At 47.4% G+C, this 24,438-nt stretch overlaps 1 protein-coding gene across 3 annotated transcripts in view; it reads right to left on the reverse strand.

Annotated features, from left to right (window-relative positions):
* fam13c (family with sequence similarity 13 member C) overlaps positions 1 to 24,090 on the reverse strand; it is a 48,002-nt gene extending 23,912 nt beyond the window's left edge. For 2 of the 3 annotated variants that reach the window (XM_078413197.1, XM_078413196.1), the window contains exons 1-3: positions 23,708 to 24,081; positions 12,729 to 12,939; positions 1,845 to 1,983 (exon numbers count right to left, since the gene is read on the reverse strand). In XM_078413197.1, the coding sequence (XP_078269323.1) occupies positions 1,845 to 1,983; positions 12,729 to 12,939; positions 23,708 to 23,990 (633 nt within the window). In that variant the 5' untranslated portion in view covers positions 23,991 to 24,081. Of the gene's footprint in view, positions 1 to 1,844; positions 1,984 to 12,728; positions 12,940 to 23,707 lie in introns of all 3 variants that reach the window. The other variant, XM_078413198.1, reaches the window with a different exon arrangement.
* Between the last annotated feature and the right edge of the window lie 348 nt (positions 24,091 to 24,438).

The raw sequence follows: 24,438 nt of genomic DNA on the forward strand, positions 1-24,438 counted from the left end.
GCCTAGACCGCGGGATAGTGAGTAGCCCCAAGTCGGCCGACCTGAGGGACCTGGAGTTAGAGAGGGGGGTTAGAAGATTTTTGATGTAGGGGGGGGAATGTCCATTTAGGGCTTTATACGTGAATAGGAGGAGCTTGAAGTTGATTCTGTACCGTACAGGGAGCCAGTGGAGAGAGGCCAGAATCGGGGTGATGTGGTCCCTTTTACGGGTACCCGTCAGGAGTCTCGCTGCGGCGTTTTGGACCAGTTGCAGGCGGGACAGGGAAGATTGGCTGATCCCAGTGTATAGGGAGTTGCAGTAGTCTAGGCGGGAGGAAATGAAAGCGTGAATGATTTTTTCTGTGTCGTCGAATTGGAGGAAAGGTTTGATTTTAGCTATGGTTCGAAGTTGGAAGAAGCTGAAGACAAGGTTCTGCATAGTAGGCAGTTCTGCGAGGTTAGATCGCATGGGATCCAGTTGACTGGATACAGAATCGGCTTCATGGTAGGAAGCAGAGGCTATTGTGGGGGATTGTTGAGTTTAGTTTATAGTTTAGCTTATTGTCACGTGCATCGAGGTACAGTGAAAAGCTTTTGTTTTATCAGCAGAAAGACAATACACAATTACAATCGATCCATTTACAGTGTATAAATTGTTTTTTGGACTGGAGGCCTGTGGCTGGTTGTGTGCTTCAGGGATTGGTGCTTGTCGTCTACACTAATGATTTGGATGAGAACATTTGGATGAGATTAGTAACTTTGCAGATGACATTAAAACAGGTGGTATCTCAGACAGCGAGGATGGTTATCAAGAATTAAACAAAGACACTCAGAAAATAGGTGCAGGAGTATGCCTTTGAGCCAGCACTGTCATTCAATATGATCATGGCTGATCATCCAAAATCATTACCCCATTCCTGCTTTCTCCCCATATCCCTTGATTCTGTTAGCCCTAAAAGCTATATCTAACTCTCTCTTGAAAACATCCAGTGAATTGGCCTCCACTGCCTTCTGTGGCAGAGAATTCCACAGATTCACAACTCTTTACAATGGTATCAATATCAAATTACAATGGTACCTTGATCAAATGGACAAGTAGGCCTAAGAATGGCAAATTGAGTCTAAATGCAAATAAGTGAGAGATACTGCAAACCAGAGCAGGACTTTCATAGTGAATGGCAGGGCCCTGGGGAGTGTTGTAGAGCAGAGGGATCTAAGAATAATGGCTGATCATTCTCAATCAGTACCCCGTTCTTGCCTTCTCCCCATACCCCCTGACTCCGCTATCCTTAAGAGCTCTATCCAGCTCTCTCTTGAATGCATTCAGAGAATTGGCCTCCACTGCCTTCTGAGGCAGAGAATTCCACAGATTCACAACTCTCTGACTGAAAAAGCTTTTCCTCATCTCCGTTCTAAATGGCCTACCCCTTATTCTTAAACTGTGGCCCCTGGTTCTGGACTCCCCCAACGTTGGGAACATGTTTCCTGCCTCTAACGTGTCCAACCCCTTAACAATCTTATACGTTTCGATAAGATCCCCCCTCATCCTTCTAAATGTACAGAGATATTTGTACTAAACCGTATACAAACATGAATTTCACTGTACCTCGGTACATGTGACAAATAAAGTGCCGTACATCACATACCATTTACCATTTACCAATCTAATAATCCCAGGCTGCTATTTCACTGTCGCTAAGTACATGATTCTAAGGAAACACTGGATGAGAAACATCACCTTTCAGGCACTGAATAACTACAAAAGTGAATTGTGGAGCAAGCTTTAAGAATATATGTTAGAAAGCCTCAGAGTGAAATTTACTCACTGTTATTAAATCAGATTTATTTTTTTTAAACACACATACCCGATATTTATTTTCTTGCTCAAATTTTTCTTCATATTTTCGTATTTTCTTTCTGAAATTCTGGATCTGTTTAGTCAGTTGCATCACCAACACTGGGCCGTTTTCAGCTTCGGAATTAACCAGTGAAGAGTTTCTCGGCCTTAAGAGAACAGCAAAGTGAAGGGTAAATTTAAACCATAATAGTTCAGAGGTCTGGAACAATCTTCCAGTGTGCTCAAATCTTCCTCCTATCAAAACGTCCTCTAAATATTTCCTCATAACAAAACAAAAAAATAAACAACTTTTCAACAACGCCTATACCCAAGAGTAAACTCAAGCTTTGCAGGGATACTTTTAGTTTTGTTTAGTTTAGTTTAGAGATACAGCGCGGAAACAGGCCCTTCGGCCCACACCAACCAGCAATCCCCACACACTAACACGACCCTACACACACTAGGGTATACACACACACGGTATACGTTTATACCAGGCCAATTAACTTACAAACCTGTATGTCTTTGGGGTGTGGGAGGAAACCGAAGATCTCGGAGAAAACCCACGCGGGTCACAGGGAGAGTGTACAAACTACAGACAGCATCCAGGATCAAATCTGGGTCTCTGGCGCTGTAAGGCAGTAGCTCTACCACTACACCACCATTTTGTTGGACTTATCTTGGAAAAATTATCTTTCCTAACTGTCTGGAGGATAACAGGTTACCTTAATCTCCATTAAAAAAAAACCAGACTGGTGGATAAAGATGCCCCACTACATTTCCAGGCATCACATTGAAATAGAAATTCAGCTTCCTCAACCAAAGTACAATCTCATCAAATCCCTGTGCTGAATATAAAATACTTTATCCATTTCATTCTTTAAATGATGTCCTGAACCTTCCAGTTAACTCCAGTGGAATTAATTGCCCACCGATTTATAAATATACCACAGGAAATATTTCATCATGTTTTATAGACAGCGAAGAAGCATAAAAGAAATTTAGTGGAGACTTCAGTTATTAAATGCAAATAGGTTATGGGGTTGCATAATCTAACATCAATTCATTGCTTATAGACAAAGCAATGGAGCCATCTAACACTTATGAGCCATCCCAAAGGATCTTCTCACAGAGCAGAAAGAATCCCAGACACATCATCCAAATGATTCTGACGTCAAAATTACTTCAAAAGGATTGGTGGCTTTTGACTTCTCTGAGACAGTGGGAATTATTCCTCGCGATGTATGAAAAATAATTCATTCAAATGACCAAGAGAAACCTTTTAAGTGTTTTATATGACTGCTGTTTCTGGATTTATTCGCAATTAAAAAAAACAAAGCACAGAGTCAGTTTTCTGTGTGCTCCAAATCTTGCCCCGTTCCGAATGCCTACAGTCTCATTTGATTTCAGACTCTGCGTAGAATTAATCCTGGAGCAAATAAGAAAAGACACTTGGTTGGGAAATGAGTGATAAAGGTGATAAAGGCACTTGGCTTAAAAAAGTATGTACATGGTTTTGTTTAATTTAGTTTAGAGATACAGTGCGGAAACAGGCCCTTCGGCCCACCGAGTCCGCACCAACCAACAATGCCCTGCACGCACTGGGGATGATTTACATTTTTTTAATAGAAAGCCAATTAACCTACAAACCAGTACGTCTTCGGAGTGTAGAAGGACACCAAAGATCTCGGAGAAAACCCATGCAGACTCAGGAAGAACGTACAAACTCCATAAGGACAGCACCCGTAGTCGGGATCGAACCTGGGTTCTGGCGCTGAATGCGCTGTGAGGCAGTGTCTTCACCGTTGTGCCACCGTGATTAAGTTTAATTGGAATAGAGTGAGGGATGGTGACAGGTTTGGGGCATAGATCCAAAATTGCAGGCAGAGAACAGGACGTATAGACAAAACATCTTTTTCTTCTTCAGCAAGGGGAACAGTTAACAATCCTAAAACCAAATGAAAGAGATAGAATCAATCACTGGCTCCAAAGCGGAACTGAATACAATATGAGAGAGAATAATTTACAAGGTAATGTTGAAACAGCAAGTGAACAGGACAGACGAATTTTCCCAACAGGGATCTGGCTGAGACCCAGCGGGCTGAATGTGCAACAATTCCACTAAAAGGTAAATGAGTCACTGCAAGAAAACTCATTCCAAAGTAGCAGGGTGATGTTGGGAAGAGACCGCTGTTCAATCAATGGAAAGGCAGGTGACCTTTAAAAGCGGAGAAAATATTGTCCTTGGAGTGAACACTGAAGAGTGAGATTACGTCCACAGTGCGTCATCGAAGTACGAGACAATTCACTGGACACAAGGAACTGCAGATGCCGGTATGCGAGAGGAAAAAAAGACACACAGTGCTGGAGTAACTCCGCGGGTCAGGCCGCGGGTCAGGCCGCGTCTCTGTAGAACATGGATGGGCGACGATTGGGGTTGGAGCCTTCTTCAGGCTAAAAAATTCACTGTATGATGCCAATAGTTCTCTTCTAGACTGGGTGTAGCTGGAGCTGAGAAACTGGAGGTAGTTTCAAGAATGATTATGAATGGCTTTCCTGGAAACAAATTAGCCGATTGCAGTAAAATGCTCAAGCAAGTTTCAGACTGATTGCTCTCTCTCTCTCTGTGTGCCGTAAACATAGATGAAGCCGATTGCTGAGAATTAGTTTGAGTCACACGGAGGGTTTCGGACCAAGCTGGCCTTGAGTGATGGAGTGACCTGGCCTGAAGCTGCATAGATGTGCGAGGGCTGACAATACTGTTGCTGGGAAGGTCAGCATTCAACACCTGTACTAGAAACATGTCCGTATAGGGCAGCACGGTGGCGCAGTGGTAGAGTTGCTGCCTTACAGCGCCATGGATCCGGGTGCTTGTCTGTACGGAGTCTGTGACCTGCGTGGGTATTCCCTGCGACCTGCGTGGGTTTTTTTCCGGGATCTCCGGTTTCCTCGCACACTCTAAAGACGTACAGGTTTGAATGCCAATTGGCTTGGTATAAATGTAAATTGTCCCTGGAGTGTGTAGGATAGTGGTAGTGTACAGGGATCACCGGTTGGTGCGAATTCAGTGTGCAGAAGGACCTGTTTCTCTAAACTAAACCAAACTGAACTAAACGTAAATGTGTATGTGTGGGGGGTGGTGGTGTGGGTGGGGGGTGGCGGGGGGGGGGGGTGGGGGAAACTTTTCTCTTCCTCACGGCGCGGGGTGCGGCTCGGCTGCGGGGCCTAACATCGCCCGGTGCGGCTCGGCCGCTGGACTTTACATCGCCCGGTGCGGCTCGGCCGCTGGACTTAACATCGCCCGGTGCGGCTTGGCCGCTGGACTTAACATCGCCCGGTGCGGCTTGGCCGCTGGACTTTTCATCGCCCGGCGCGGCTCGGCTGCGGGACTTTACATCGCTGGTGCGGCTTGGCCGCGGGACTTTACATCGCTGGTGCGGCTTGGCCGCTGGACTTAACAGTGCCCGGTGCGGCTCGGCTGCGGGACTTTACATCGCTGGTGCGGCTCGACCACGGGACTTTACATCGCCCGGTGCGGCTTGGCTGCGGGACTTTTCATCGCTGGTGCGGCTCGGCCGCGGGACTTAACATCGCCCGGTGCGGCTCGACCACGGGACTTAGCTGCGCAAGGCTTGGTCGCAGGGCCTTCCATCACCCGGCTCGGCCGCGAGACGTTTCAGCGCCCGGTGCGACTCGGCCGCGGGGACTTCCATCCCCTTGCGAGGACTGTGCGGGTCGGTCGGTGACGAGCTGTCTGTCCGTGGGCGTGGGGAAGAGAGTGGAAGTTTTGTTGCCTCCATCACAGTGAGGGGGTGTTTGGAGTCACTGTGATGGACGTTTGTGTTGGGGTTATGTGTCTTGTGTTCTTTTTTTCTATGACGGCTATGTAGTTTCGTTCGGTACTTCGGTACCGAATGACAAATAAAGCTCTGTTATACAAGACATGGAATAAACACACCAATATGGAACAAAAATGCTGGTCATCAGTGCTGGCCTCTAGATTACAACCTTGAGATCCTGTCATGGTCCTAGAATATAAAAAATTGGGAAGTCATGTTGCAGCTTCATAAAACTTTGGCTAGGCCTCATTTGAAGTATTGTGTGCTATTCTGTTTACCCTATTACAAACATTTCTTGATTAGTAAAGGTGTCAGAGGTTATGGGGAGAAGGCAGGAGAATGCAGCGCCGGAGAGTCAGGTTCGATCCTGACTACGGGCGCCATCTGTACGGAGTTTGTACGCTCTCCCCGTGACCTGCGTGGGTTTTCTCCGAGATCTTCGGTTTCTTCCCACACTCCAAAGACGTACAGGTATGTAGGTTAATTGGCTGGGCAAATGTAAAAAGATTGTCCCTAGTGTGTGTAGGATAGCGTTAATGTGCGGGGATCGCTGGGCGGCGCGGACCCGGTGGGCCGAAGGGCCTGTTTCCGCGCTGTATCTCTAAATCTAAATCTAAAATGGGGTGAGGAGGGAGAAAGAGACCAGCCATGATTGCATGGCAGAGTAGACTTGATGGGCCGAATGGCCTAATTCTACTATCACTTATGACCTTATGATCACAGGAAGGATATGGAGGATTTGGAGAGGGTATAGAAAAGGCTCATCAGAATGTTGTAAGGAGATATTGTCTGGAGAGATTGGACAAACGTGAATTGTTTTCCCTGGAGTACCAGAGGCTAAGGAGCAACCTGATGGAGGTGGGTAAAATGATGAGAGGCACAGGTAGGCAAGATCGTCAGTGCCTTTATCCCATGGTGCAAATGTCAGATACTAGAGGGTTTAAGGTGAGAAGGGATAAGTTCCAACTTTTTCTTATACAGAATATGGTAGTTGCTTGGAATGCACTGCCAGGTGAGGTGGTGAAAGTAGACACAATAGGAATGTTTAAGAGGCATTTAGACTGAACCTGAAGGGGCAGAAGAAAGAGGAGCATAGATCACGAGCGGGCTGACGGTAATAGTTTAAATTGGCATCATGTTAAGCACAGACACCATGGGCCAAAGGCCCAGTTTCTGTGCTGTGTTCTGTGTTCTATGTTCTGTGTCTGTGCTTACACAGTGATGCAGAGATAGAAGTGCTGGCTCGGCAGCTTACAGATTTCCCTACCGCCTTCATGCACTGAAATATCAAAAGATTAATGAGTACTAAGGGAATTTTTGACAAAGAAAACTATTTTCATGCACCAACATAAAACTTAATTGGAGAATTACAGATCACACGTTGTGGTTATTTTGTGTTGCACAGATTTTGTTTTAATGGCAATTGGTCTCAATTTATCCCTCAATTGTCTTTGTGTGAATATTTGATAACATTTAGCTAAAGGTCGAATGGAAGAATCAGGGAGCCTTCAATTTTTAGAGACTCAGTATTCGAAGGATGAACTGTACATCTCATGGCTGGTGAGTACTTTAGGAGGTTACACAGTCACAACACAGGAGTTGGGCGGCACGGTGGTGCAGAGGTAGAGTTGCTGCCTTACAGCGCCGGAGACCTGGGTTCAATCCCGACCACGGGTGCTATCTGTACGTAGTTCTCCCCGTGACTTGAATGGGTTTTCTCCCAGATCTCTGGTTTCCTCCCACACGCCATAGACCTATGGGAGGCCAATTGGCTTGGTATAATTGTAAAATGTCCCCAGTGTGTGTAGGATAGTGTAAGTGTGCAGGGATCGCTGGGCGGCGCGGACTCGGTTAAGCCACAGGGGCTGTTTCCGCGCTGTATCTCTAAACTAAACAAAGACTGCACTAGCGGATCCAGCGTAGAGCAATCCAACTGTCTTGACTCCAAAGATAAGACACAAAATGCTGGGGTAACTCAGCGGGCCAGGCAGCATCTCCGGAGAGAAGGAATAGATGACGCTTCGGGTTGAGACCCTTCCTCAGACCGGGAGTCAGGGGAGAGGGAAACTAGAGGTACAGAAAGGTACAAAGAGCCCCGGCGGGCGGGCGGTCGAGTCGAGGAGTGTCGGTGGAGGGACTGGTCTGGAGGCGGGCAAGCTTGTGATCCTTAGTAGAGACCAGGTAAGCGTTTGTTGAAGGCCTTGGATCTGGCGTAGAATGAAGTCAAGTCGGGGTCCATTGCAGGTGTGGGTGATGGAGGCCCGGAGGAGCGGGAGAGTCAGAGCGAGGGACTACTGGCTCCTGTGCATGGCGGCCAGTGTGGAACGCAGCGCACGGAAGGAGAACTGTTGCAAAAAGCGATGGATTGGCTTTGGGTATCCGTAAATCGGGCTGGGTCCGAACAGGGAGGTCTGGGACCAGAGTTGGACACTACTCCACTCTCCCTTTTCCTCATAGCCTTACCAATATTTCCTGTTCCTGTTACCTATCCAACCCTCTTCTGAATGCAACAGCTTAATGCATCTCCACTGCAACCTCAGGCAGTGCATGCAAAAACCCCTACCATTTCTTTCAGTTTAGTTTATTTTCACATGTACCAAGGTACAGTGAAAAGCTTTTGTTGCGTGCTAACCAGTCAACGGAAAGACAATACATGATTACAATCGATCCATTTACAGTGTATAGATACGCGATAAGGGACTAACGTTGAGTGCAAAGGTAAAGCCGGCAAAGTCCAATCAAGGATAGTCTGAGGGTCACCAAAGAGGTAGATAGTAGTTCAGCACTGCTCTCTGGTTGTGGTAGGATGATTCAGTTGCCTGATAACAGCTGGGAAGCAACTGTCCCTGAATCTGGAGGTGTGCGTTTTCACACTTCTATACCTTTTGCCCGATGGGAGAGGGGAGAGGAGGGAGTGGCCGGGGGTGCGACTCGTCCTTCATTCCAAGGCTGCCGGCCTTGCCGAGGCAGCGCGAGGCATAAATGGGAGCCAATAGAAGGGAGGTTGGTTTGTGTGATGATCTGGGCTGCGTCCACAATTCACCGCAGGTTAATTCACCTGCAGGGTCTCCCTGAAAGACGCGGAGAGTGGTTTTTACATTACGAAGGCAATCTATGAGTTAAGCGTTGAGTGTTACAGAAGATTTCTCTTGAATACAGCATTACTGCTCACAGGCAGCACTGTGCAATTACTTAGATGCCGATTCTGATGGCATGTCAGTGATCTAACTCAATTTCATGGACAATTTGGTGTCTGCTCTGCGGGTTGTCTGACAGTTATTGGAGATCGTCTACCTGGATGAGTTCATCTGCTCTCTTTCCAACTGCATAATTCCAAATTACAATTATTGGGTTAGAAATGTGATCACACGGTCTCCATTTGCAGACATCCAACGTGTCCCTAACTGTCTGAGAGGAAGGGGCGAATCCTCACTTGCTCCAGAACTTTTGGGAAACATGATAATGATTAAACTAAAGAGCACTATATGTCTAACCCTTTCGGAAAATGCTTTTTCACTGCCCGACTTAATACACTGTTATCATCTCATTCTGCTAATTAGGCAGCTACGCTACTTAAAGAAGTACACAGCTACACTACTTACAGAAGGCTGTGGAGGCCAATTTTAAAGCAGAGATAGACAAATAGATTCTTGATTAGTACGGGTGTCAGGGGTTATGGGGAGAAGGCAGGAGATTGGGGTTAGGAGGGAGAGATGGATCAGCCATGATTGAATGGCGGAGTAGATTTGGCCTAATTCTGCTCCTATTACTTATAACCTTATGAAAGGAGTATTTACGTGGATTGATTGCTTCCTGGCAAAACTCAAACCAAGGACCAGTGAGATGGTTACTGGTGAGCAAGTTGTTGTTGTTGTTCGTCCTTCGGGTTCGAAGATGACCATGACTTCACTTTCAGTTGGAGGATTGGTGACTGTGGGTCCGGGAGTGACTGGTGAGGCCAATCCAGGCCCGGAAGGCACGCCCACACGTAGGACACAAGTGGATGGGTGCTGCAGTGGAAGTGGAGGTAGCCCGGGCCTTGCGCGCGGTGCGTTTCCTCTGGACCTCTGCAGTGCGTCTGTTCTCTGCTGCACGGGCTCCTGTGGCGAGCTTGCTACCCCAGGTTGGACGGTCCAGAGCAAGAGACTCCCAAGTGCTGAGGGTGAGCAAGTACTGCCAGAGCACTTTCAAGACCACTTCCCATTATTTCACTGATGGCTGAGAGGGGATTGGTGGAACTGAACGCCCGGCAAGTATTTGACGAAACAGTTCAAGACTAGAGGCAGTGAAAGCACCATGAGGGACTGACCAGCAGCAGAGGATGAGAGGCAATGCTGATGCAGTACAGAGAAGGAGCATCCAAAGAAACCGAGATGAGAAAGTTTTTTTTCACACAGAGAGTGGTGAATCTGTGGAATTCTCTGCCACAGAAGGTAGTTGAGGCCAGTTCATTGGCTATATTTAAGAGGGAGTTAGATGTGGCCCTTGTGGCTAAAGGGATCAGGGGGTATGGAGAGAAGGCAGGTACGGGATACTGAGTTGGATGATCAGCCATGATCATATTGAATGGCGGTGCAGGCTCGAAGGGCCGAATGGCCTACTCCTGCACCTATTTTCTATGTTTCTATGTTTCTAAATCCACGCGGTGACAGGGAAAACCTGCAAACTCCACACAGACAACACCCGAGGCCTGTTTTGAGGCAGAGATCGATAAGAGTCTTGATTAGTACGGGTGTCAGAGGTTGCGGGGACAAGGCAGGAGAATGCGGTTTGGAGGGAGAGACAGATCAGCCAAGATTGAATGGTGGAGTCGACTTGATGGGCTGAATGGCCTAATTCTACTCCTATCACTTATGATTATGAGGATCGAACCGGGTCACTGGGGTGGCACAGGTGGCGCGGCTGTCGGCACAAGCTAAAACGCACCAGCTAGTTTATGCAGCAAGCTACCCCCAAAGACTGGGGTTTTTTTTGGTCCTGTGTCGCTGGGATACGGGATGGGTCGGGTGGTAGGGCCCCTGCTCTTCCTCGTAACGGTGTTTAGATGGAAAGCAGATGGACTCAGAAAGCAGAAGGCACCTCTGACTGTCCAACACTCCCGTCGCAGTCCAGCCACAGGTGTCTCAGCCCAGGCTCTGCAACAGGAGGCGAGGAGTTAAATGGGTCTACTGTGGATAGGGTGAGCAGTTTTAAAATACCTGGGAGTCCACATCACAGAGGATCTGACATGGACAACACACATTGCCGCACTGGTGGGTAAGGCAAAGCAGCGCCTTTACCACCTCAGACAGCTGAGGAAATTCAGAGTCTCTCTGAGGATCCTTCAGTGCTTCTACTCTGGGGCTGTAGAGAGCATCCTGTCCGGCAACATCACAGTCTGGTTTGGGAACAGCTCTGCCCAGGACAGGAAGGCTCTGCGGAGAGTAGTGCATTCGGCTGAACGCACCATGGGAACTACACTCGCCCCCCTGCAGGACCTATACATCAGGATGTGCAGATCCAGAGCCAGCAACATTATGGGGGACCCCTGCCACCCCAGCTACGGACTGTTCCAGCTGCTACGGTCAGGCCAACGCCTCCGCTGTCACGCTGTGAAAACAGAGAGGATGAGATGGAGTTTCTTCCCACAGGCCATCAGGACTGTTAACTCTCATATCACCAGGGACTAATTTAATTACTGTATTAATTTATTTTTTGTGTTAACATTTTTTTTTCTATTCTGTTTTGTAGTTTAGCACAATCCACAGGCATTGCGACTTTCATTTCACTGCACATCTTGTATATGTATGTGACAAATAAACTCGACTTGACTTGACTCTTGAGCTTTCACACTCGGGGAGTGGTGGAGATAGAACAGTGCAGCACAAGAACAGGCCCTTCAGCCCACAATGTGCGTACCAAACATAATGCCAAGTTAAACTATTCTCCTCTACCTGCACACGATGCATCTCCCTCCATATTCATGTGCCTGTCTAAAAGCCTCTTAAATCCCACTATCGTATCTGCCTCCACCAACACCCCAGGCAGTTCGTTCCAGGCTCTCACCACTGTGTGCAAAGAAAGTTGCCTCACACTTCTCCCTAACGCTCCCCTCACCTCAAAGCTATGCCTTCTAATCCTTGATGTTTATATCCTGAAACAAAAAACGAAGGCTCGGCCAATCTACACTGCAGTTCGAAGGTATTTATTCACAAAATGCTGGAGTAACTCAGCAGGTGAGGCAGCATCTCGGGAGAGAAGGAATGGGTGACGTTTCGGGTCGAGACCCTTCTCCAGCATTTTGTGAATAAATACCTTCAATTTGTACCAGCATCTGCAGTTATTTTCTTATGTTTTCTTACACTGCAGTTCGAGCTACTCAGTCTTGCCCGCCACCTAAATAGATCGAGCGGTTCATGAACCTGCGGGTTATGTCCCGCTAGGTTCCACCAGCACTTTGTGATTTGCTCAAGATTCCAGCATCTGCAGTTCTTTGTGTTTCCATCTAAACACACAGTACTCCCAGCTCTCAGGGGCCTGAGGTATGAAAGGGTAAAACACTTTTGTTTAAATTATTACTGCATTGCAAAGACATTCTTTGGTGGCGCAGCGGTAGCGCTGCTGACATACGTTGGGTGGCGCGGTGGCGCTGCTGCCTCACAGCGCCAGAGACCCGGGTTCATGCCTGTCTGCACGGAGGTTGCACGTTCTCCCCGTGACCTGCGTGGGTTTTCTCCGGGATCTCCGGTCTCCTCCCACACTCCAAAGCCGCACAGGTTTGCAGGTTAATCGGCTTTGGTATAAATGTAGAAAACATTGTCCTTAATGTGTGTGTGTGTGTGTGTGTGTGTGTGTGTGTGTGTGTGTGTGTGTGTGTGTTTGTGTGTGTGTGTGTGTGTGTGTGTGTGTGTGTACGCGTGTGTACGCGTGTGTACACGTGTGTGTGTGTAGGATAGTGTTAACGTGTGGGGATTGCTGGTCGGCGCGGACACGGTGGGCCGAAGGGGCCGTTACCGCGCTGTATCTCTAAACTAAACTGAGATATATATATATATAATGCATAAACAAAAGGAGGAAGCCTCTCCTGCCCTCACATGATGAAGAGTTGAGCACTCGGTGGGGATGGAGCGGCCTCTGTGTCCAGTACAAATCTTTGGCTCTTGCTGAAACTTGAGCATCGTGGTGATATGAGCGGATTGTCCCCTTCAGCCACGTGGTGCAGCAGCCTGCCAGCCCCCGGCGATCGATGGGCTTCCCGTCCGTTATCCAGCTCGCTCTGCCAGCTCTCAAAGGCCGGAATCGGTTCTGCAACATTCGAAAAGACATTATGAGGTTTGGTTCAACGCACTCCCTGGTGCGATTGCATCACGTTATCAGATCAATAATCATCCTGTACGGTGGGGGGAGAGACAAGAGCAGCAGTGTGCTTGCACAGTCAGAATCATGTGAATCAGAAATGCATTGGAACCTCCTAAGGCCACCTCCGGTGCTGACAAAGTTACAAAGTACGCGGGCTCCTCCTTTGCAGTTCCCCTACACCAGGTCCCCCAACAGCAGTTCCCCCACACCAGGTCCTCCATTGTCCATTGTTCTCCCCCCCCCTCCCTCCCCCCCCCTCCCATTGTCCATTGTTCTCCCCCCTCTCACCTCCCTCCCTCCCTCCCTCCCTCCCTCCCATCCCATTGTCCATTGTTCTCCCTCCTCTCACCTCCCTCCCATCCCATTGTCCATTGTTCTCCCCCCTCTCACCTCCCTCCCTCCCCCCCCATTGTCCATCGTTCTTCCCCCTCCCTCACGGCAGTCCCCCCCCCCCCCCCCCCCCCCCCACGCTGGTCCTTGACAACTGATCCCAGGATGATGAATGACGATGATGAAAAACAAAACTGCTCGATCAGGCAGCATCTGTGGAGGGAAATGGACAGACGCCGTTTTGGGCCGAGACCCTTCGAACTGATGGGGATGAGGGGAGAAAGCTGGAAGAGAGAGTATCTTCACTCTCATGTGTCACTCCAATAAATAACTAGTTCATGGATCAGCCCATCCAGGGCCTTGGGCATCCTTGTCGAAACAAAGAACTGCAGATGCAGGTTAACACACCAAATGACACAAACTGCTGGAGTAACTCAGCAGGTCAGGCAGCATCTCTGGAGAACATGGATAGGTGACGTTTTCACAAGTTCACATGTTATCGGAGTAGAATAAGGCCATTCGGCCCATCGAGTCTACTGCGTCATTCAATCATGGCTGATCTCTCCCACCTAATCCCCATTTTCCTGCCTTCTCCCCATAACCCTTGACTTCCGTTCTAATCAAGAATTTGTCTATCTCTGCCTTAGAAATACCCACTGACGGCTTCCACAGCCCTCTGGCAATGAGTTCCACAGATTAACTGCCCTCTGACTAAAGAAGTTCCTCCTTACCTTTCTAAAAGAGCGCCATTTCATTCTGAGGCTATGACCTCTGGTCCTAGAATCTTCCACCAGTGAAAACATCCTCTCCACATCCACTCAATCTGTGCCTTTCATTATTCTGTACGTTTCAATGAGGTCCCCCCTCAACCTTCGAAACTCCAGCGAGTACAGGCCCAATGCTGTCAAACGCTCATCGTGTGCTAACCCACTCATTCCTGGAATCATTCCTGTAAACCTTCTCTGCACCCTCTCCAGAGCCAGCACATCCTTCCACAGATATGGAGCCCAAGGGGTCGAGTCCCTTCTTCAGACTATCCTTGGGCATCCTTCACAAGGCAGCGACTTCCCACTCCAGATCCTGCCTCCTAAACACCTGGGTCTCACACATCCTGGAATACTGCATGACAACCATGCTTGGGATTTTGGATGCAGATTCACTGTCCGGTCAAGAAAGAAAGAGGAAATCTCGTCTCTGATGAAAACAAACGCCCCGCGCCAGGCTTTGACCCGGGCCTTTCTTTCATTATGTCTTTCTCCCATGTGGAACCTCGAGAGTTCCACTCCTGCACCTACACGTTTGTGTCCCGAAGATATGAGCAATGTTCCACGATGGAGTTCTATTGTAATTAAGTTCAAGTTTTGTTTAGTTTATTATCACGTGTACCGAGGTACAGTGAAAAGCTTTCGTTGCGTGCTAACCAGTCAGCAGAAAGTCAATACGTGATTACAATCGAGCCATTTACAGTGTGTAGATTCATGGATAAGGGAACAAACGTTTAGCACAAGGTAAAGCCAGCCAAGTCCGATCAAGGATAGTCCGAGGGTCACCAAAGAGGTAGATAGTAGTTCAGCACTGCTCTCTGGTTGTGGTAGGATAATTCAGTTGCTTGATAACAGCCGGTTAGTAAATGCTAAAGGATAATCTAGCAGATTGTGGGGTCATACACATTTAAGGAGTTAATGAACTGCATGCACAAGAACGCAAAGCCAGTTATTGTAAGGACATTTGCATCACATCCCCACTGGTGGCAATCATTGCCATAGAAGACTGTGGAGGCCCAGTCAATGGATATTATTACGGTGGAGATTGCTAGGTTCTTGATTAGTATGGGTTTCGTTTAGTTTAGTTTAGAGATACAGTGCAGAACCAGATCCTTCATCCCACCGAGTCCACACCGCCCAGCGATCCCCGCACATTAACATTACCCTATACACACGAAGGACAATTTTACATTTTTATACGTTTATACCAAGCCAATTAACCTACAAACCTGTACATCTTTGGAGTGTGGGAGGAAACCGAAGATCTCGGGGAAAACCTACGCAGGTCACGGGGAGAATGTACAAACTCCGTACAGACGGCGCCCTTAGTCAGGGGTTATGGGGAGAAGGCAGGAGAGTAGTGTTGAGAGGGAAAGATAGATCAACCATGATTGAATGGCGGAGTCGACTAATTCTGCTTCTGTGACTTATGAATTTATGAGCTGCAGGTGCATGGAATAGGTTCTCCAGGAAGAAGCACCAAAAAAAAAACATCACCCGAATCTGGAAATTTAGATAGGTTCTGTTCATGAAGTTATGAATGTTCTGCAGTGCAGATGGAGAGGGTGGAATGGGTCCAAAATGTCATTAAACTCAGAAAACACGCTCGTTCATTTGGAGATACTTCCTGGAGTGAGATAATTGGTTTGAGCTAAATTTAGCATTCGGGAATGCATGAAGCAGGCAGCAGGTTAAAACAGCTCCATCCAATTTATAATGAACTATAATACACCCGGGGATCAGAGAGAAACTTAATCTCAAATACGACTCAAGGGCAGGGTGTATATTATGATGGATCTCAACCTTAGTCTCTTACATGCAGTGTAGCCTCACTTATTTGCCCATCAATTTTGAAAGCAAGCATGCAGGTGCAGCAGGCAGTGAAGAAAGCGAATGGTATGTTGGCATTCATAGCAAGAGGATTTGAGTTTAGGAGCAGGGAGGTTCTGCTGCAGTTGTACAGGGCCTTGGTGAGACCGCACCTGGAGTATTGTGTGCAGTTTTGGTCTCCTAACCTGAGGAAAGACGTTCTTGCCTGAGAGGGAGTACAGAGAAGGTTCACCAGATTGATCCCTGGGATGGCGGGACTTACATATGAGGAAAGACTAGATAGACTGGGCTTGTACTCGCTGGAATTTAGAAGACTGAGGGGGGATCTTATAGAAACATATAAAATTCTTAAGGGGTTGGAGAGGCTAGATGCGGGAAAATTGTTCCCGATGTTGGGGGAGTCCAGAACCAGGGGTCACAGCTTAAGGATAAGGGGGAAGTCTTTTAGGACCGAGATGAGAAAACATTTCTTCACACAGAGAGTGGTGAGTCTGTGGAATTCTCTGCCACAGAAGGTAGTTGAGGCCAGTTCATTGGCTATATTTAAGAGGGAGTTAGATGTGGCCCTTTTTGCTAAAGGGATCAGGGGGTATGGAGAGAAGGCAGGTACAGGCTACTGAGCTGAATGATCAGCCATGATCATATTGAATGGCGGTGCAGGCTCGAAGGGCCGAATGGCCTACTCCTGCACCTATTTTCTATGTTTCTATGTTTCTAATTTTGGCAGATAATATGCACGATCAGAAAACCTGGCCAAAACAAGACGCAACAAGAGGTAAAACTTTAAATTAAAAATGTCATCTAATTTCAAGCAACAATTACTATTTGTTTTTAATATAATTTTTGCAGTCAACATGCTGACACAATGAACTGCAGATGCTAGAATTCTGTGTCAAAGACAAAGTGCTGGAGTAACTCGACGGGTCGGGCAGCAACTGCGGAAGGAATGGGTAGACGACATTTTGGGTTGGGACCCTTCTTCAGACTGGAGAAGGGTTCCCGTTCCGAAGCGTCACCGATCTACTCCCTTCCACAGCTGCTTCCTGAACTGCTGAGTTACTCCAGCGCTTTGCGTTTTACTTTAAGCCTGCACCTGTAAATGGCAACCCGACACTTGCTAAATTAGTGGTGACCACATCCTTCCCGAGTCATATTGAGGATGGTGGTCCCATCACAAAGACCTTGCCTTCCCCATTCCCACTAGAGCCTGGATCCCCTGTGCTGATTCTCCTCCAGGATAATTTGTTTTGAGATACAGCGCGGAAACAGGCCCTTCGGCCCACGCCGACCAGCGATCCCCAAAGATTCACACTATTCTACACACACTAGGGACAATTTACACTTATAGCAAGCCAATTAACCTACAGACCTGTACGTCTTTGGAGTGTGGGAGGAAACTGAAGGATCTCGGAGAAAACCCACACAGTCACGGGGAGAACGTGCAAACTCTGTACAGTCAAGCACCCGTAGTCAGGATCGAACCGGGGTCTCCGGTGCTGCAATCACTGTGAGGCAGCAACTCTACCGCTGCGCCACCGTGTCAAGTCTGTACGAAGTTTGTACGTTCTTCCCATGACCTGCGTGGGGTTTCTCCGAGATCTTCGGTTTCCTCCCACACTCCAAAGACGTGCAGGTATGTAGGTTAATTGGCTGGGTAAAATGTAAAAACTGTCCCTAGTGTGTGTAGGATAGTGTTAATGTGCGGGGATCGCTGGGCGGCGCGGACTCGGTGGGCCTAAAGGCCTGTTTCCGTGCTGTATCTCTAAATCTAAAAAAAAAAATCCACTGTGACACCATGACACTGATAGACTCAAAACCCCCTCTGGCTCCCACCTTCTTTTAGTCCTCAGAATTTCAGACAGTCCTCGGATTTTCTCCAGCACTGTAGCATTTATTGATTACTAGACCAAGTGGACCCGTTGGGCCCAAACCTCTCCTGCATTGGTGCAGCACCCTCTCCTCCCTCTCCCCTTTCCCCACCCTCCCCCCCTCCCCTTTCCCCACCCTCCCCCTCCCCTCCCTCCCCCCTCCTCCTCCTCCCCTCCCCCTCCACTCCATCCCCCTCAACCCCCCTTATCCTCCCTCCTCCCCCCTTTCTCCCTCCCCCCCCCTCCCTAGGAGATAGATTTAAACTTTAAAATGTGAATAACTTAAAAAATATAACACCGATTTCAATGAAACTTCTTCCAATAACACCAAAGGGATGACGGTGAGCAAGGTAGGCCTAAAATTGTCGTGCTATCGTGTACCGTTTTGGCTGTAGTTCAGGAACATACAAACAAACAAACAAGAGTTTTGGTATATAGATGCTCTTTCTGAATGGGTTAGGCTAATTTAAACCTGGCAACCTATCTGATTCATGAATGATATATATCACTGCCAACAGTTTCAGGTTAATAGGGGGTCTTGTATAGAATCTACTACTCAAATATCCACTTCAAACCCTGTGACAATGATGCAGGCATTTCTGGGCCTTAAAAGCCAGTGTCCTCCCTTTCAGTAAAGTGCTCGCTGCATCTGAAAAAAATCCTCCTTTGCTCTTTCAAATATACAAAGTGCTCCACGGTCATGCACTGCACTACAGTGAAGCAGTTTTCTTCTTTAGTGCGAGGTTAAATATAAATTCTCAGTACTCTTGAAACGATTGTTCACCCCACTCAGACCCGAGTCGCAAAGAACCTAATAGCTTTAGCCGCATAAATACAATATGAATTCGTCCATCACTGGCACGGTGGCGCAGCGGTAGAGTGGCTGCCCTACAGCGCCAGAGACCCGGGATCGATGCTGACTGCAGGTGCTTGTCTGTACGGAGTTTGTACGCTCTCCCCGTGACCTCTACGGGTTTTCCCAGGTGTTAGACAATAGACAATAGGTGCAGGAGGAGGCCATTCGCTCCAGTCTTTCAACATATGACAGTCCCGCCATTCCGGGAATTAACCTAGTAAACCTACGATGCACGCCCTCAATAGCAGGCCGTTCTTAGTGGGACAGGATGGACGGGCAGGTTGGGAGGTGGTGCGCAAGTCATCTGAGATCTACACCGGGCTTCGATGTGCTCCCAGCCAGGAGACTCATCATTCTTAATGCCATCCCATTTTCCTGTTTAGTGCCGTTCAGGATCAGGGACTCCCACAAATTGGTGGGGCACGTTAGACGTTTCCAGGTGGCTTAGAGAACACCCTCGAACGGTTTCCTGGTAATCACGTGCCACGATGGAGCTCAGAGTTACGATCCTGTTTGAGGGATCCGGTGTCAGTGTCTGCCTAGGGGTGCCGACTGAGTCTTGCTGCTGGAATGTTGAACTGTGAGAGAGGCGGCTTGTGTGTTAAGTCAATGGATTTGGAAGACTTTGTGGAGAGGTGCCTGGTGCTGATAGTCCATGTCTCAGAACTGTAGAGAAGTGGAGGTTTGTTTCAAAATACCTAGAGTCAGAGAGTCGTACAGTGTGGAAACAGGCCCTTCAGCCCAACTTGTCCACAACGACCAACATGTTCCATCTACACTAGTCCCACTTGCCTGCGTTTGGCCCATAACCCTCTAAACCTGTCCGTCCTATCCTATCTGAAGCATTAAGCTTGTTAATGATATTGTTCTTTTTTTAAAAGAGTCAGAATTCCCCATTTCTTTCAGAAGGCTCAGTGGAGCACTAGAAAGGATGTGGTCTTAGCTTGGTTTAGATATAGTGCGGAAACAGGCCCTTCGGCCCACTGAATCTGTGCCGACCAGCGATCCCCGACGCACTAGGGGCAATTTACAATTTTACCAAAGCCAATTAGCCTACAAATCTTGTACGTCTTTGGAGTGTGGGAGGAAACTGGAACACACTGGAATACACTGGAATTTAGAAGGATGAGAGGAGATCTTATCGAAACGTATAAGATTATTAAGGGGTTGGACAGGTTAGAGGCAGGAAACATGTTCCCAATGTTGGGGGAATCCAGAACAAGGGGCCACAGTTTAAGAATAAGGGGTAGGCCATTTAGAACTGAGATGAGGAAAAACTTTTTCAGTCAGAGAGTTGTGAATCTGTGGAATTCTCTGCCTCAGAAGGCAGTGGAGGCCAATTCTCTGAATGCATTCAGGAGAGAGCTAGATAGAGCTCTTAAGGATAGCGGAGTCAGGGGGTATGGGGAGAAGGCAGGAACGGGGTACTGATTGAGAATGATCAGCCATGATCACATTGAATGGCGGTGCTGACTCAAAGGGCCGAATGGCCTCCTCCTCCACCTATTGTCTATTGTCTATTGCCCCCCCCCCCCCTTCAAGCTGGTCCTATTTGCCTGTGTTTGGCCCATCTCGCTCACAACCTTTTCTATCCATCGACCTCAAATTACTTTAAAATGTTGTCATTGCACCAACCTCAACTTCCTCTGGCGGCTCATTCCATTTACCCATCACCTTGTGTGAAAAGGTTGCCCCTCAGGTTCCGATTAGGTCTTTCCCACTCTCAACTTGAACCTATGCCCTCTTGTTTCAGGAATGCTGCCTGACCCGCTGAATTACCCAGGCACTCACACGAGTGAGATTGGAGGAACAGCACCTCATATTTCGCTTGGGCAGCTTACATCCCAGCAGCATGAATAATTGACTTCTCTAACTTCAAGTAACCCTTGCTTCCCCTCTCTCTGCGTCCCTCCCCCACCCTAGTCGTCCTGCTACTTACTGATTGTATCACTTCATTATCACCTTTTCTCCAGCAAACAATGGACCATTGTGGGTTCCACCTTTCCAGTCGTCAGTGCAGGCTCTGCTTTATTCTGTACCTTCCTGTACCTCTCGTTTCCCTCTCCCCTGACTCTCAGTCTGAAGAAGGGTCTGGACCCGAAAAGTCACCGATTCTTTTTCTCCAGACCGAGTTACTCCAGCATTTGTGTCTATCTTCAGAGAGTTGTGAATCTGTGGAATTCTCTGCCTCAGAAGGCCCTGGAGGCCAATTCTCTGAATGCATTCAAGAGAGAGCTAGATAGAGCTCTTAAGGATAGCGGAGTCAGGGGATATGGGGAGAAGGCAGGAACGGGGTAATGATAATAGACAATAGACAATAGGTGCAGGAATAGGCCATTTAGCCCTTCGAGCCAGCACCGCCATTCAATGCGATCATGGCTGATCACTCTCAATCAGTACCCCGTTCCTGCCTTCTCCCCATACCCCCTCACTCCGCTATCCTTAAGAGCTCTATCCAGCTCGCTCTTGAAAGCATCCAACGAACTGGCCTCCACTGCCTTCTGAGGCAGAGAATTCCACACCTTCACCACTCTCTGACTGAAAAAGTTCTTCCTCATCTCCGTTCTAAATGGCCTACCCCTTATTCTTAAACTGTGGCCATGATCACATTGAATGGCGGTGCTGGCTCGAAGGGGCGAATGGCCTCCTCCTGCACCTATTGTCTATTATCTCCGCTGAGTTACTCCATCACTTTGTGTCTTTTTTTGTTGTTGTAAACCAGCTTCAGCAGTTCCTTGTTTCTTCACTACTCTCCCTCTTGCTCTGGATTCCCCTGCCCTGGGTCAAAGACTACGTCCATTCACCCTGTCTATGCCCCCTCGTGACCTCTGTAAGATTCATTGACAGAAGCCATGACCATGTCCCAGCCGAGCTTACAAACCTTAACAAATGGATTTTAAAAAAAGCTATTTACATCCAACGCAAATACAGGTCGATATTAATCAGAGATGACAATTTGAAAATTTGCCACGGGTGTTTGACTTTGCACGGGTGATGTCAGTGAACAAACAAACCACTCTCCAGTCTTCGGTAGCGACTGTTGTGGGAATAAACGTGGGTATTTCCTCGCACGCATTTACACTGGGTGCGACAAGCTGTGGAAGGGGACTATCAAGAGTAGGAAGGAACTGCAGGTGCTGGCTCACACCGAAGATAGACACAAAAAGCTGGAGTAACTCGAACGGGACAGGCAGCATCTCCGGAGAGAAGGGATGGGTGGCGTTTCGGGTCCAGACCCTTCTTCAGGCTGGTCTCAACCTAAAACGTTGCCCACTCCTTCTCTCCCGAGATGCTGCCTGAGTTACTCCAGCATTTTGTGTCTATCTTCGAAGGGAATATAAACTTCGCTGGTTTAAAAGAGCAGATCTCAGAAAAGTGCCTTTTTAATTGAAAGCGTGAAAACGTACTCACCATCATTATCTCTTTGCTGATGCATTAATTTGAAATCAATGATAGGGGCAATGATGCTGTGCTCTGACAAAACAAAGACAGTGTACAAAAATAAAAGAGAATGCAGCAAACCTTGCTTATAATAACGATGGGAATTTAAATTGCACTTCTATTAATGGAAAAACGAGTTGAACGTAAAACGGCCGATAATTGAAAGCATGTGGAGAGTCACAGAGTCATACAGCACGGAAACAGGCCCTTCGACCCAACTTGCCTCCTCTACACCAGTCCCACCTTCCCGCGCTTTGTCCATATCCCTCTAATCCCTCCTTGTCCATCTACCTGCCCAGCTTTTTTTCCCCCAGAGGATTTAAGATGTGTTGCACAGTATGTGCCGTAGTTTCCGAATACACCGTTCCAGATACAAGAACAATAAATATCTCAGATAGACACAAAAATGCTGGAGTAACTCAGCAAGACGGGCATAGCATCTCTGGAGAGAATGAATAAACAGGCGACATTTCCATCCGAGACCCTTCTTCAGACTGAGAGTTAGGAGAGAGGGAGAGATATGGAAGGGTACGTAGAGCGTGTAAAAAAAGGAAAGATCAAAGCGGACAGTGATCAAGGAAATTTACAAGTGTGTAGGAAAATAACTGCAGATGCTGGTACAAAATCGAAGGTATCACAAAAATGCTGGAGTACCTCAGCATCTCAGGAGAGAAGGTCGGGTCGAGACCCTTCTTCAGACTGAGAGTCAGGGGAGAGGAAGATACAGAGACAAGGAAGTGTAAGACGTGAAAACGATACATCAAGAATTAGATCCATCAAGCATTAGGAAAATACTTATCAGAGTTAAAAGGAAAATGTAGAATTATTATTATCTAGTTGGCTTTATTATTATTATTAAGATTATTATTATTATTATTATTATTATTATCTAGTTGGTATTATTATTATTATTGTTAATATTATTATTATTGTTATTATTATTATCTAGTTGGCTTTATTATTAATATTATTAATATTATTATTATTATTATTATTAATATTATTATTATTATTATTATTATTGTTATTAATATTATTGTTGCTATTAATATTATTATTAATATTATTAATATTATTATTATTATCTAGTTGGCTTTATTATTGATATTATTATTATTATTGGTATTAATATTATTGTTGCTATTAATATTAATATTATTAATATTATAATTATTGTTATTATTATTGTTGTTATCTAGTTGGCTTTATTATTATTATTGTAATGTAGTTGGCTTTATTATTATTAATATTATAATGATAATTATTATTATTATAATAATAATTATTATTATTATGTAGTTGGCTTTATTATTATAATTATTATCATTGTTAGCTGGGGAGAAGGCAGGAACAAAGCAAACAGGGACGGAATGTACAGGGGCAGTGCAGTGAGAGTGGGGGTCGGACAGGGACTGAATGTACCCAGGGGCAGTGCAGTGAGAGTGGGGGTCGGACAGGGACTGAATGTACCCAGGGGCAGTGCAGTGAGAGTGGGGGTCGGACAGGGACTGAATGTACCCAGGGGCAGTGCAGTGAGAGTGGGGGTCGGACAGGGACGGAATGTACCCAGGGGCAGTGCAGTGAGAGTGGGGGTCGGACAGAGAGGTAGGTGTACAATGTCTTACCATCGTTGTTGCGAGCCAGCTCCTTGCTACACTGTGTCGTGGGGTTTTCCTCCGGGCTGGTCGAGAAAGCCGAGCACAGGTCGACGTCGAGAGCTTGCAGCTTCATCAGGGAATTCTGCAGACAAAAGCAGAACATGGTGATGCCAGGCCACGCCGGTGCCGGTGCGGGCGACCCTCCTCTCAGCTGCCTGTCCGGCCCCGGGGCGAGGGGAGACCGCGGTGAGATCCTGCAACAACCCTGGTGCGGTGATGGCCAGAGGCGCCGGGTCGCTCTTAAAGCCATCTATCTAACCAACCAACCAACCCAGGGTGACTAATGGGCTCGCGTGTTGCTCCGTCTGGGCTCCGCGGTTCAAGCACATCCTTGGCTGAATCGTGACCGGGGTCCCAGTGGGAACATCTATTCCGTCAGCAGTCCGTCAACCAATGTAACAAAGACGCGCTTTGGCAGCGAAACCGTGTCCTGGTTTCATTGTAGCTCCTGACATCATCTCTGCTGACTATACGCCCCTCCCAGCGCAGCTCATTCACAAAAAACCCCACGCACACACACACACAGAGAGACACAGACACACTCACACACACACACACACAGACAGAGAGACACGCACACACACACAGAGACACACACACACACAGACACACACACACACACACACACACACAGACACACACACACACACACACACAGACACACACAGACACACACACAGAGACACACACACAGACAC

Source organism: Rhinoraja longicauda, chromosome 16 (assembly GCF_053455715.1).
Source record: "Rhinoraja longicauda isolate Sanriku21f chromosome 16, sRhiLon1.1, whole genome shotgun sequence".
Classification (NCBI taxonomy): domain Eukaryota; kingdom Metazoa; phylum Chordata; class Chondrichthyes; order Rajiformes; family Arhynchobatidae; genus Rhinoraja; species Rhinoraja longicauda.